The sequence below is a fragment of the Grampus griseus genome (genome assembly GCF_964374135.1).
Source record: "Grampus griseus genome assembly, chromosome: 8".
Classification (NCBI taxonomy): Eukaryota; Metazoa; Chordata; class Mammalia; order Artiodactyla; family Delphinidae; genus Grampus; species Grampus griseus.
Genome location: NC_139002.1, coordinates 73190382 through 73205864, shown reverse-complemented (window position 1 = coordinate 73205864; position 15483 = coordinate 73190382). Strand labels below are relative to the sequence as shown.

At 37.9% G+C, this 15483-nt stretch overlaps 2 protein-coding genes across 2 annotated transcripts in view; one reads left to right on the top strand and one right to left on the bottom strand.

Moving 5' to 3' along the window:
• Positions 1–6187, top strand: part of TSG101 (tumor susceptibility 101) — a 58182-nt gene extending 51995 nt beyond the window's left edge. The window contains exons 8-10 of the mRNA XM_082659230.1: positions 2833–3035; positions 4321–4560; positions 5845–6187. Coding sequence (XP_082515356.1) covers positions 2833–3035; positions 4321–4560; positions 5845–5934 — 533 coding nt within the window. The 3' untranslated portion in view covers positions 5935–6187. The remainder of the gene's footprint in view (positions 1–2832; positions 3036–4320; positions 4561–5844) is intronic.
• Positions 6188–7673: 1486 nt separating this feature from the next.
• The window catches only part of LOC309826121 (L-lactate dehydrogenase C chain-like), a gene marked incomplete at both ends in the record, with an annotated part of 50522 nt that continues 42712 nt past the window's right edge, over positions 7674–15483 (bottom strand). The window contains 4 exon segments of the mRNA XM_082660100.1: positions 7674–7812; positions 9723–9825; positions 10612–10641; positions 10644–10751. Of these exon segments, the coding sequence (XP_082516226.1) occupies positions 7674–7812; positions 9723–9825; positions 10612–10641; positions 10644–10751 (380 nt within the window).

Here is a 15483-nt window from a genome sequence, read left to right as displayed (position 1 = left end):
ACTGGTGTGAGGTGATACCTCATTGTAGTTTTGGTTTGCATTTCTCTAATAATTAGCGATGTTGAGCATCTTTTCATGTGCCTATTGGCCACCTGTATGTCTTCTTTGGAGACATGTCTATTTAGGTCTTCTGCCCAATTTTTGATTGGGTTGTTTGTTTTTTTGTTGTTGAGTTATATGAGTTGTTTGTATATTTTAGAAATTTCAAGCCCTTGTTGGTCACATCTTTTGCAAATATTTTCTCCCATTCTGTAGGTTGTCTTTTCAGTTTGCTTATGGTTTCCTTTGCTGTGCAAAAGCTTGTAAGTTTGATTAGGTCCCATTTGTTTATTTTCATTTTTATTTCTATTGCCTTGGGAGACTGACCTAAGGAAACATTGGTGCGATTTATATCAGAAAATAAAACAGCTGTTTTGCCTAAAACAGCGAAGTCTTTAAATCATACTGAGAGGAAAAGCAAGTTGTCTTGCTGAGAAAGGGAGGCGAGTACTTTTGAATGGTGAGGAGTGAAGGGTTAGGATTCTTGTTCCAAAGCAGAATGGGAGAAGAGAGTGGAAGACTCCCATCTGGTCCTTTCAATCCTTGAAGATGTTCTGAGGATTTTTTTTGCCTTTGTGGGAAAATGGTAAAAGGAGGGCTTAAGGCTTTCTGAAAGAATCCAAAGGATTGAGGATTTGGGTTAGGTTATGGCAGGTGAGGCCTTTGGAATTAGAAGTCCTGGTGATCTGATAGAATGAGAGAGAGGCTGCCATGGCAGGCAGCCTGTATACAGGACTAAGAGAGATGGGCAAGGAGTTGGGACTGAGGGGAGATACTGGGACCAGGAGTGGAAGAAAGGGAGGTCAAAGGTACGAAAAGGAATGAGTGGAGATAAGAATTGATGAATTTGGGGAGGTTGCTAGAGTCATCCCGGTGTCTATACAGGAGGTTGTGAATAAAGAGGTGGTCAGAGAGGAAGATGACAGGAAAATGTGAGTGGAATGAGCCCAGAGGTGATGCAGTAGCTGGTAAATTGATGAGAACACTTTGGAAAAGTCAGGTGTTGAGAGGCCAGGTATGTGAAAAACAAGACCTCAGGTTGCCCTCTGGCTTTACAACTCTGAATTCCAGAGCACACATTGTCTGAAAGTTAATAGTTTTGCTTCTCAGAAATACGAAATAATACGCTGACATATTTTTTGTAAAATCAGAAGTGAACTCTGAAAAGCATATAATATATGAATTTGTATTTTAACAATCAGTCAGAAGTATTAATTGCCTCCTTGTAAACACTGGAGGATGGATACTGTTTGGGCTCCTCAGCAGGAGGTTTCTAACAGGAAAGAGGGAGACTCTAAGCGGGAGAGTCTGATATTGGGCTTTTCCTTTCACCATGTACAAGCAGTGTCCTTAGGGCAGATGGACAAATGACACTCCTCAGGAAAACCTGGCCATGGGAGACACTGTCTTTACTCATTTTAGTAGAACCCAAGTCAAAAAAAACGTAGTTCTTCTGTGGTGGAAACAAGAAAAAGAGGGGAAAAAAACACAACTCTAGATTTAGACTCTTTTTTTGAAACCTGTAACACCTGAGAACTCCAAGGTCTCCCAGTGTCATTTACAAAAGCCCAGAAAAGCACTCAGGGTATCCTGGGTATGGACCAGCTTCTGGGAGAAAACAACTTTACGAATCAAAACCCACAAAAAGTAGAGTGACCAGACCAACCAGTGAATGGAATAGCGAGAGTTGTGATCAGATGGGACGCTGAAGAGCACAGGTGGCGCTGGTTGCGGTGTGGTTTGGACAGTGCAGTTTCCTTGAAGAAACAGTCAACTTTGCATGGTACCAGGAAGGAGCCTATAATGGATGGGAACATGAGTGGTGAGACTCTGGGTACATTTTTACAAACTGACTTGAAGGGTTTTTTTCCCCCCTAGTAAGCAGAACTCAGCGTCAAGGTGATAACAGTTTTCAGCTCAAAGTGGAAGTGATACTTTCTGTTAATCTGTAATCATTCTTTATTCATTGTAAGCAATAAAGGTAAGTATAATTCCCCACGTGTATTCCATCATCAAACATAATTGAAAATACCATTTATCATTTGCTGATTTAGGACCCTAACTAAAGAACATTGACAGTCATAAAGGGTATCCATACTTAGTTAAAAGGGAGGACCTTTTGAAGGAAATATCTGAGGAGTAAGTTTTATATAAGACACTGAATAGGAAGGTACATTTGGGAGAGAAGAGTAAAGAATCTGAGAATAAGCAGAATTTTATCAGCTGTTGAATTTTGGATGGCATTCTCCTTTGCACATCTGCTCTCTCCTATTCTTTTCGTAAAGGGTAAAGGAGTAAAAGTCTTACAGAAGGGAAGCCACGTTAACCTGTATATTAGTTTAAGGAAACTCTGCCCATTTTCAGTCTTACTGGCCTCTAGAGTGGGTTCCTTCCTCCTTCAGCTTAGCAGTAAAGCCTGAGAATAGACTGGACCTGAATCAAATGTTTTATTACCTTGGTATAAATTTGTTGTCCCATTTGTTGGAGACTTAGGAATAACTGTAATCTGTAGGGATAGAGCCTCTGCCTCATTGAGAAAATAGCTAATTGTTTGGGCCGTTAAGGCAAGAAAGTGGGTAAATATGGATTAATAGTAATCTCTTGCAGGGAAAGTATTTCTGAATCAACTCAGATTTTAAATGTTATGTTTTATGAAGTTGTGACATAAAATTTTTCTTTCCTCGCACTTTGAAAGTGTTGACTCATATTTTGTCCTGTTTTGTGATGGCTCTTGTGAAAGGAATAGAAAGAGATTGGGAAATAAGCAAGTGTTTCTGCCTTTTTCTCCTGCAGGTCCCAGTAGGGATGGCACAATCAGCGAGGACACTATCCGAGCCTCTCTCATCTCAGCAGTCAGTGACAAACTGAGATGGCGGATGAAGGAGGAAATGGATCGTGCCCAGGCAGAGCTCAATGCCTTGAAACGAACAGAGGAAGACCTGAAAAAAGGTCACCAGAAACTGGAAGAGATGGTTACCCGTTTAGATCAAGAAGTAGTAAGTAACTCATTGAATAGTTGTACTAGTTAGATTGAATCATAGCCATGGCAAAGTGTTCTGTATATACTGTGGTTACCCTGAACATTGTGGGTATAGTTAAAGAGTTCCGAAAATTATACACACCTTTAAGCATTTTCACATAGCTCCTCTACAGCTTTGTTAAAAAAAAAAATGCAGCCTGTGGTTGAAATGTAGTCTTTGATTGGGGAGTGGATGTATTCAGAGGAGTTTTGCTTGCACCTTCACCCCGGGGGATAATGTTTTGACCCAAAGGAGGACTGTTTGAGCGCTTGATGTTACCAGACAGTTACTAGGAAATAAGAATTTGAGAGAGCTCTAAGTCGTGATAAAGATCTGCAGACCCTGGGTACAAACTTAAGGGTCAGTTCTTTTTTGTTTCCAAATGTTGTTTGAACTATATTTAAAGTATCTTTGGTGACCCCTTCTAGGTGAGCCCTTCTAACTTAATAACCCATAGTGTATGCAACCTTTAGCTCTTAAGCTTTCTCACATTTTTATCAGACTGCTGTGCCCTTATGAGTCAAGTCAGCCCTGTGACTTCTTTTGTTTAGTGATTAGAGGCACTAGCATAATTTGAGTGCCAGCTTCACTCTTCACTTTCATTCCTGTGATGGAGAATTTGTTCCAGCAAGTGTGCATTTTTGATGAAAGGGTAAAGAGTTATTAAGTGTTTGAGGGCTTTGGAGAAAGTGATTTGTATGTACACATTACTCTAATAAAATGGTTCTAGTGTGTAAAGTGAGCTGCTCAATAGCCAGCTATTTTCAAAAGTTCAGCAAAGTGACACCAGTACAGTTCAGAGCCTGCAACTACCACCTGCTGTATCTTGTGAATAAAGTTCAACTGTTTGGAGTTCTATGTGTTGAATCATCTGTACAGACTGGGGAAAGTTATTCCTCTGAGGCAGATGGCCACTTGTTTTGAAAGAAGGACCTCCTTTATGATTTTCACGTAAGGAACCTCCTGCTGGAAAGTGTCTTGTCTGATGGCTTAGTTTGCAGTATCATTTGTCACTGGTAAGTGACAAGCTTATCACTGCCACCAAAAGTGCTCAGCTCAGCATCTCCTGTTTTCACTCAGCATGTTAGAGCACACCTTTTCCTCTAACTTTGACTAATGTGATACATGAATCTCATCCATGAGTTGTTTAAGCATTGTTTTATTAGCAAGTCTGTTTCTGTGAAGTTGAATTGTAGATGTCTGACAAGCAGATAATTACAATTAGTATAAAATCATCATGCTTGGACTATTCTGTTTTCAGGCTGAGGTTGATAAAAACATAGAACTTTTGAGAAAGAAGGATGAAGAACTCAGTTCTGCTCTGGAGAAAATGGAAAATCAATCTGAAAACAATGATATTGATGAAGTTATCATTCCCACAGCCCCACTATACAAACAGATCCTAAATCTGTATGCAGAGGAAAATGCTATTGAAGACACTATCTTTTACCTGGGAGAAGCCTTGAGGCGGGGAGTAATAGACCTGGACGTCTTCCTGAAGGTATGTCTTCCTTGCTCTGCTTTCCAGGGTTTCGGAACGTGTTTTAGAGACACTGACCTTGAAAACCACAGATCAAGAGGGTTTCTCTGTAGGAGGTGGGTTAAAATTCTTTGTCTTTCCAAAAGAGAGCAAGTGAGATAAATGGCTGTGAGCAGTGTCTTCCCACCTACAGAGGGGGCTGAGGATCATCTGAGTAGGGGAAGAAAAGTGGGCTAGTGGCTGCAGTTCCCCCCCCCCCCATGAGATAGCATCAAGCTGAATGTAATCCTTCTCTCTTACTACTGTGCCTGGGTGGATCATGAGGTACAGTCAGATTTCCATTGATTCTTTCAGGTCACATCATCTAAACTGAGATCATTGACTGCCCCACCCTTATTGTTTTTGTTTTTTTCCTCTGTTAATTTTTTTAGACTTGCATAGTTTTATACCTGTTTTCCCAAATCAAACAGCCTTGGGAAGTATTGGGTTTGCCCTGCTGGTAATAGAGCCCTTCTGAATAAAGGTTATATTCCAGGCTTAATGCTATTGTACAGACATGAAGATCTGTAAGCCAAGTTTGGCTACTTCTCTGTTGGGTCATGAAGAGCATGGCTTTAGGAATAATAGCAGCTATCCTCTGGATATTCAGTACAGCTGCTGCTGATGCTTCAGTGCACATGCGAGGCTGGTCAGGTTGCTTGCTGATCTTGCCTGTCTTACTATGAGCATGTGGCCAAACCACTCTTGGACCTGGTGCAAGCACATGAATAGCTGAGACCCTAGAGAGGACTTCCTTTCTGTACACTGTCCCCTGCTTGGGTGGCATAGCCTAGGGAAGGATACACATGGAGAGGCAAGAGAGGTACACTGTTTGCTAGGCACTGGACAAAAGCTGGCCTTGTGCTATACTCATCCTTGCCCTTCCCCTTTTTTAGCCAAGTGGGAACAGTCACAGTTTGTACAAAAGTTTTTTGTAACTTTTGTTAGGATCACAGTACATGTTTCCCTGCCATCTTGGTTGTCTCAAGTGCAGCTTGAACTCCTGAGCCAGATCCTGCAATGTGGTGCTTTCCCTGTGAAGAAGGCCTTTGTATAGGTCTCAGAAGACTACTTTCCTTAACACAACCTGCCAGCATCAATCCAGTGAGTTTAAAAAGCCACATGTACTAAAGTATTGGCTCCAAAGGAAAGCTGATATGAGTTTAGGTTCTTAGCTCCCACCTAGGTTACAAACTGTCTGATAGTTCATGCCTGGGCCTGGATCAGAGCCAGTCTAAACTGTTGAAACTTTTTCCCCCTTCACAGCATGTACGTCTTCTGTCCCGTAAACAGTTCCAGCTGAGGGCACTAATGCAGAAAGCAAGAAAGACTGCAGGTCTCAGTGACCTCTACTGACTCCTCTGATACCAGCTGGAGATTGAGCTCTTCTAAAGCATTCTTTTCTTCTCTTCCTTTCTCTTATATCAGTAGGTGCCCAGAATAAGTTATTGCAGTTTATCATTCAAGTGTAAAATATTTTGAATCAATAATATATTTTCTGTTTTCTTTTGGTAAAGACTGGCTTTTATTAATGCACTTTCTATCCTCTGTAAACTCTTTTTGTGCTGAATGTTGGGACTGACTATGCTAAATAAAATTTGTTGCATAATTTTTCTCTTTTACTGAACATCTTTAGGAAAAATATATGAAACCTAAATAAGAAGCTCGGCTTCTAATTTAGCAAAGTATATCATCCGTCGTGAGTTGAAATTTAGCATTATTTATCCTCTAGCATATAAAGTGAATTCTATTCAATATGGGATATAATACCACACAGAAATCTAAATTTTCAAATATTTGAAATTGAGGGATTTGAGTGACTTTTTTTTGTGAAAGGTCCTGGCTGGTACCCTCCTACCAGTTCCTGCCTAGTCCTGCCTAGATTTGTTTCCTTTCCAGGCCTGACTGACAGAACCGTAACTAACTGTTTTCATCAAGAAAGGAGTAGAGTGGCCAGTACCAAGCTACACACCTGAGAATTTATGTTAACTAGGCAAGATGGTCTGGCCACAATTAAGGAGGAAGGTACAGTGTACACTGCCTCTCTGCATTTATTGTCATCTAAAGTCAGTCTTTCTGGTGAGTGATTCTGTAGTCAAGATTGTGGCCACCCATCCAATGATCTACATGTCCTAAAAAGCTTATCTAGCAGAACAGAATTTTCTCTGTCAAAATGAGAGAGCTAGAAGGTTCATGAGGTTATAAAGAAATGAACATTCTAATTTAAGATGTTTTAAGGTATTCAGGCAGCCAGACAGCTACTCTATACTTCTCCCAAGAGAAGAAAGACATTTGGTCTCACTCATCACTGAAGAGTTTATATAGTTTAGATCTTTTCTTAAAAAATGAAAATCTACTTGTAAAAATTATCAGAATAGAAACTAGCAAGGTTTAATCTAGTGTTAGGTTTGAAACTAACATTTTTTTTTTTTTTGCGGTACGCAGGCCTCTAGCTGTTGTGGCCTCTCCCGTTGCGGAGCACAGGCTCCAGACGCGCAGGCTCAGCGGCCATGGCCCACAAGCCCAGCCGCTCTGCGGCATGTGGGATCCTCCCGGACCGGGGCACGAACCCGTGTCCCCTGCATCGGCAGGCGGACTCTCAACCACTGCGCCACCAGGGAAGCCCTGAAGCTAACGTTTAAATGAGTTATTTTTGTGTATACATTTATTTTTACATGGTAAAGGAAGTTACAGCTTTTTTATAGCATACAAAATGAACTTAGTTGTATTAGCCAGCCAGAACGAAATAATTAGCATACGCTTGATGAAAAGAATCACGGTTTCTAAACACAATAAACACACATCATACATTCTTTTGGACCAAATGGCAACTACATATATAATATACAAGGCAAGTACTGGTACATCAGAGGTACCAAAATACCTTATTTGATGCAGTGACTTAGGAATTACAAAAAATAAGTATCATCCAACATTTGGATGCTAAATAAAAGAGCTGAGGGGCTAAATAGTGGAGTCACTCTTCCCTCCTTCTTTTTTCCGACTTTTAGGAATTTGAGTGTATTCAAAAGTATGACGTATTTAATCCTGTAACTAACCACTCTCTCTCTTTCGATAACTTCAGAATGGTAGTTTTAAGCAACTTTAAAACTTGCACTCCTTCTGAATTTCCCAGAGAGTTTCTGCACCCTTTTCAGACAGGCCTCTTCTGCAGAGGTCAGCTTTACCTTTATGAGGTCTGTAATAACATTCTCGCCCAGGATACACGGAACACTAAGGTATATTCATTTGTTCAATAGTGGCCCTGAAAGTAAAGACTTAAAAATTATTCCTTTCTCCTTTCTTCTAACAAAGGTCTGCAATATGAGAAACAACAGTTGCTGGGTGAACTGAGTATTTAACAGATTTGTAGTATGAACTGTGGCAGAAAAAGATACAAGGAAAGGGGACTTCTCTGGTAGTGCAGTGGTTGGGAGTCTGCCTGCCAATGCAGGGGACATGGGTTCGAGCTCTGGTCCGGGAGGATCCCACATGCGGCGGAGCGGCTAGGCCCGTGCGCCACAACTACTGAGCCTGCACTCTAGAGCCCACGAGCCACAAAGAAAAAAAAAAGATACAAGTAAAGAACAATTTAAAACAGATGACTAGACATATTTATTGTTCAAATTCATCTGCCATCTTCCCACATAGGCCCCAACCTCTTGCCATGTTTGCTGGGACCAACCCTCCTTTTCCTATCTCCTTGCCCCCAAACCACTTCCTATCAGGGAACCCACTTCAAAATTCCTATTACTTTATTCCCAGTGATTTAATTCCATTTTACTTTACCTTCTCCCATTCAAACTAGCAGAGGGATCTTACCCAGGCCCCAACTTCCCCCTCCCCAGGAGACCAACTGCTAATACTTTTGAGATCAGTGCTTCTTTCTTAGGTCTCTTCACTGGACCTCATTGAAACTGCTAGAGAACAACTCAAAATGTGGCAAGACCTACCACAGTGGTTCCCAATGTTACTAGATATTTGTATAGCTAGTTCACTCAGTTAAATAATAAAGATGCAATAAGACTTTTATCTAATAGAATGTATAAGAAATACCACACTAGGCCAGGACAAAGGTCTACAAAGGTAGGCCTCTTCCTCCTCTACCACCATCCCTTTGTCTCTGTCTCTTCAGCAGCAGCAGCAAAGAACAGATTTTAGGAAGAGAGGTGCTTCCATAAGATCAACTTCAAACATTTTCTTCAATGCTCTTTTACCTCTATCTTATGTTGATATTAAATATTTTTTCAAACATAAATATCCTACCTTACTCATGGTGGGAACTGGATGCACTCCTAAGATTCTTCAGAATACTTTCTGTTAAATCAACACAGGTAGGGCAACACCCCATTTCTTTTTAATCACCTCACAGCCACTGTGGAGTTGGAAGAAATCATGAACATAAGTTAATTTTAGAAGAAATACTTGTCTTTGAACATCCATATTGCGGCAGCCTGACAATGCCACAAATCTGAAATGTTTCCATCAATAATTTCTCCTAGGAATTTCTTACAGGAGTTGGTTATGTAAGGTAGGAAAACAGTTATGACGGTAAGTACGGAGATCCAAAAGTTAATGTGAAATCAATTTTACTATCAACTGTAAAGAATATATAGCAACAATTAGAAAAAACATATTGTCAGTTAACGAGTGCCTACTATATGGTAGATACTGGGTTAGGCTCAGCAGTGAGTGAGACAGACTTAGTCTAGTCCCTAACTGCTTAAGAGTTTATAATGTGAATATGATCACACCAAAATAAAAGTAGAAGTGCTAAGGAAAGAAAAGTCCGGCAGATACAACAACATATACTTAAAGAACCCAAGTCTCATCCCTCTGGCACAATTCAGGCTTACAGCTAACTTCCAAGGTACTGAAAATACAAAACATACTACCTGGGGGGCTTCCCTGGTGGCGCAGTGGTTGAGAGTCCGCCTGCCGATGCAGGGGACACGGGTTCGTGCCCCGGTCTGGGAAGATCCCACATGCCGCAGAGCGGCTGGGCCCGTGAGCCATGGCCCCTGAGCCTGTGTGTCCGGAGCCTGTGCTCCGCAGCGGGAGAGGCTACAACAGTGAGAGGCCCGCGTACAGAAAAATAACAAAAAAAATAAACCAAAAAAACCATACTACCTGGCAACCACTACTTTGCAGACATTTTCCTTCTGCTCAGGTCTTTATCAGTTCCTTTATCTGAGTTCAGAACCTTTGGAGAGACCACAGCAATGTTCACTCCACTCCACACAGGAACTAAGAAAAAGATACCCCCAAATCCATTCATTACATAGTATTATATAACAGATGGTGGTTGTTTTTTTTTAACCTTAGCAAAACTGTTACAATTGCCCTGAGTGGTTTACAACTAGGAACACTCAACAAAACTATCAAAAATTCAGATGTCTAAGCCCTACCCCAAATCAGCTAAATCAAAATCTTAAGGGATGGAGCCCACAATTCTATCGTCTTGGCAGAGATTCTCCAAACAAGAAAGTGACAGTTTTGAAATTTTCAACTATAAATTATTAAGTTTTAACTTTTATCACTTCAAGTCCTTTTCCACAGCCAGGGGTTTGTATTAGATCGATTTCAAGGGTTCTTAGCCAGAAGAAAGTAAGATAAAAAGGACTGCTATCATATTAGCACCCCTCCTCCTCTTCCCTTTAATTTTCTCCAGTTAATAGGAAGAATTCATGTTACTTGAATTAACAATACTGACCTTTCTGAACTAGAGTATCCCAAGTTAAATGTAAACTACATCTTGTTACTTAGTGCTGTGTTAAGAAAGCCTTATAATCTTAATCGTACATATATGTAGGATTGTAGTAACATTCTCATTTTTTTCAAACTTGTATTTCTGGTAAGTTATTTTATTATAAAAATAATGTGCTAAAAATTAAAACACTACTAAAAGGACCTAAAGTAGAATAAAAGTCCTTTCACCCAGGAGGTATTTTACTTTATGATTAAATATATGATCAATACAGTCTAAATATATTTCAGAGAGTGTGCACAGCTCAGTGGTACTTTTAGGCTTACCACTTGAGTCTCTGTGCTCTAAAAGGACAAACCATGACAGCTTTCAGAGTGGACACCAAGCCTCTGCCCAGTCAAGAAATGGAAAGGGGCAGTGGCCAGATTACAGCCACTCCCAATAACCACAGTTTTGGGGAAATGCTCTTAACTTCCATGCTACAAAGTTAAGATACCCACTGAGAAGAAAAAATTCAAGACAGAAAAAGTTCTCACTTTAAATGATAAACTTTTTTACATTTATCTAAATTAAAAACTAAGTCTGATGTTTCGCTGGGGGGAACAAAAACAGTTCTCTATCCAACTCCAGTTATACCACAGTTTCAACAATATCTACCCAATAGAAATAAATTATGAAAACCTTTTGTTGCTACTTTGTATAGACATTTGTGCAGAAACACACACATTCATTCATGCCATTAAAAAAAATTTAAGAAACACAAATCAATATCCCTTATCAAGTCTTTGAAATAAATTTTCTCAGAGAATAATCCATTTAGAGCAAAAAGCTTAGTTAAGAGGGAAACAGAGAAACAAGTATACATGGAATATAACTGTCAGGCAAAACATAATCAGGCCTTAGTCCCACTAGGCAAGGGAAAAAAATTTGGCATAGTCTGATGTTTTGGGTATGTGAACTATTTCAAACATTATTTTATCAGAATTTTTTTCTCATTGAATTTAAAAAGTGGTAACTATTAGCCAGAAAGTTAGTGCAGATACAATAATGGCAAACAAAAGAGAATTTCAAAAATAAAAAAGCATTACTAAGGATACACAGAGATACTACATAATATATGAAACAATCCAACAATACATAATAATCATGAACTTAGATGCAACTCATTGAAGTGGCCTCAAAATATATTGGAAAAAAATCGGGAAACACTAGGTGGATTTGAGTAACTACCTTTATCAGAAACTGACAGGTCAGTAATAATTAAAAATTTGTTATTTAGTAAAACTAAACCAAATCAATAAGTGTGAATGGATATAGAAAGATCATCCAATTAAGTCCATTTCCCACCCCCCAAATACATAAAGGAACATTTACAAAAACTGAATTAACTAGGTCACAAAGGAAGCCTTAACATTTCAAAGAGTGGATGTTAACCTGCATTTCTCTGATCTCAATTCAGCTATGTTAGAATCAACCACCATATAACAAATTTTAAAATGTTTCAAAGCTAAAAGCATACTCCTGCTGAGTTAAAGAGAAAATAAAACTAGGAATTACAAAATATTTATACCTGAATGACAATAAAAGTGCCACAAAACAAAAGAAAAAGTGGTACTTACTGTTAAGTTTATATTCTTAAATGCATTTTTTTAAAAAACAAGAAAGATCAAGGATTAAAGTTACTAACCATAAAGTAAAAGGAAGTTTTAAAAAATAAGCAGAAAGTAGTAAGATTAAAAACATCAGTATCAATAAAATAGAAAATAATTCTTGGGGAGAGGAGGACTAATAAGTTAGAAGGACATCTAGCAAAACGAGGGCACAATGTCCCCAACAAATAATATTAGGAAACAGGAGAGGTAAGCACAAATACAGTAAAGGTTTAAAAAGTCATAAAATATGAAACACATGCCAGTATAAAACTTGGATGAAATGGACAGCTAGAAAAATTCCTAAAATGACTTAAGAAGAAATGGAAAATCTGAATAAACAAATTACATTAATGAACTTTTAACAAAAATCTAGCCCCTCACCCTTTCAACTGTTTTACAAACAAGTTATATCAAAATTTCAAGGAACAGTTTGTTCTTATGCAACCTATTTTATTAGAGAACAGAAAAAATTTTTTGGTGGGGATATAGTAAAACCTTGATACCGAAACTGAGCAAAGACCAGATAAAAAATAGTAAACTCATATTATTTATTTACACAGATACACAAGTACTAAATAAAATATTAGCAAATATACTTAAGTGGGGTTTTTGAAAAATACTTCCTGACCAAGGAAGTTTTACCCCAGAAATGCAAAGATGGTTCAATATCAGAAAATATATTAATATATTACACCATGTGAGATTTAAAGAAAAAGATCATTTGAATTGTACAAAAACCTGATGAAGTTCCAAATCCATTAGGGTTTAATAAAAGTAAAACTCAACAATCTAAGAAGAAAAGGAAACTTAACCTAAAAAGATATCTATCAAAAATCCAAAACAAACCACAAATAATGAAGAAAAATTAGAAGTATTTTCATTACAGTCAGGAACAAGACAAGGATATACCCACTATCACTGTTTCTATTTAACATCTTACTGGAGATCCTCCTAGCCAATGCAATAGGACAGGAAAAGGTAAAGGTCTTAAGTATAGAAAAAAGGCCTTATTTGGAGATGGTAGGTCTAATAGAAAATGTCTGGTAATTTGTAAACTATAGAAACTAAAGATCAGAAAGAAAACAAGAAATAACAGAGACTTGTGGGAGACCATTAAACATACCAACATGCGTTACAGTAGTACCAGAAGGAGAGGAGAGAAAGGAGCAAACACATGCAAAGAAATAATGGGTGAAACTTCCCAAATATGAAAAACATTAATCTGCACATTCAAGAAGTTTAAGGAACTCCAGGTAGGATATACTGAAAGGGATTCTTACTTAGACACACCATAGTTGAACTGTCAAAAGCCACAGAGAAAATATTGGAAATACGAGAAAACAGACTCACTGCATACCAGAGAAAGAAAATAAGTTAACAGCTAACTTCTAATCTGAAGCAATGGAGGCCAGAAGACAGTTGAATGACATTCAAAGTGCTGGAAGAGAAACTCAACCAAGAATACTATATGTAGCAAATCTATATTTCAAAAATGAAGGCAGAATAAAGACATTCCCAAATAAATAAAGATTGAGAGAATTCACTGCTAGCAGCCGACCTGCCTTACAACAGACACTGAAGAAGTTTCTTCAGGCTGAAAGGAAGTGATACCAGGCAGCAATTCATACCAACATGAAGAAAGGAGCACTGGTAATAGTGAAATATAATTTATTTATAAAAATGTTTGTGTGTGTGTGTATACATACATACACACACATACACCTACCTCTTATTTAAAACACAACTGCATAAAACTATATAAAATTTATTGTTGGGCCTACAAGATATACAGATAGAAGGTATTTGACAATAACAACCAGAAGAGGAAGGGAAAGATACTAGAGTAGAGCAAGGAAGTGACAGCAGACAGTAACTCAAATCTCGACAAAGAAATGAATACCAAAAATGAAAAATAAGAAAGTTAATATTAAAAAGTTCATATATTTTTGTCTTAGCTTCTACAAAAGACTTAAGATTATATAAAGCAACAATTATAACACTGTACTGTTGAATTTTTAATACATATAGACATATACAACAATAATAGCACAAAAGTGGGTGAGGGATTGATGCTACAATGGAGCAAAGTTTCTATATTTTATTGGAATTAAGTGTGCAAAAATGTGAAGTACATCCAGGTACCTTAAGCTGATATTGTAACCCCAAGAGCAACCACTAAAAAAAAAAAACCCTCAAAAAACATAATTTAAAATTAATTAAATAATTAAAATGGTACTTGAGAAAATGCAAAAAAAGTCAGTAAAGGAGAAACCAAGGAACAAAAGAAGACACAAGACGAACAGCAAAATGACAGGCATAAATCCAAACATATCACAGTAACAGTTAATGTGAATAAACAGTCCATTCAAAAGGCAGAGATTTTCACACTGCATAAAATGAGGTCTAACTATATTGCTCTCTAGAAGAGACACACTTTTTTTTTTTTAGTACTATCTGTATTTTGGGGTCATTATCCTATTTTAGTTTTTTTTTAAATTGAAGTATAGTTGATTTACAATATTGTGTTAGTTTCAGGTGTACAGAAAGTAATTCAGTTGTATATATGTATTTTTTCAAATTGTGTTCCATCATAGGTTATTATAAGATATTGAATATAGTTCCCTGCACTATACTGTAAATCCTTGTTGCTTATCTACTTTATGTATAGTAGTTTGTATCTGTTAATCCCATATCCTTATTTATCCCTCCCTACCTCCCTCTCCCCTTTGGTAACCATAAGTTTGTTTTCTATGTCTGTGAGTCTATTTCTGTTTTGTAAATAAGTTCATTTATGTCATTTCTTTTAGATTCCATATAGGAGTGATATCATATAATATTTGTCTTTCTCTGTCTGACTTACTTCATGTAGTATGATATTCTTCTAGGTCCATCCATATTGCTGCAAATGGCAATATTTCATTCTTTTTTTAGGGCTGAGTAATATTCCATTGTATATATGTGCCATTATCTTCTTAAACCATTCACTCAGTATGATAATCTCTGGGTCCATCCATGTTGGCATTATTTCATTCTTTATTTCATACACACACACACACACACAACCACATCATCTTTATCCATTCATCTTCAGTGGACATTAGGTTGTTTCCATGTCTTGGCTATTGTAAATAGTGCTGCTATGAACCCTATAGGGGTGCATGCATCTTTTCAAATTATAGTTTTCTCTGGATATGCCCAGGAGTGGGATTGCTGGATCATATGGCAATTCTATTTTTAGTTTTTTGAGGAACCTCCATTCTGTTTTCCATAATGGCTGCACCAACTGACATCCCCATCAACAATGTAGGAGGGTTCCCTTCTCTCCACACCCTTTCAACATGTTATTTATAGACTTTTTAATAACAGCCATTCTGGCCTGTGTGAGGTGATATCTCATTGTCATTTTGATTTGCATTTCTCTGATGATTAGTGATGTTGAGCATCTTTTCATGTGCCTATTGGCCATCTGTATGTCTTCTTTGGAGAAATGTCTGTTTAGGCCTTCTGCCCAATTTTTGATTGGGTTGTTTGTTTTTTTGTTATTGA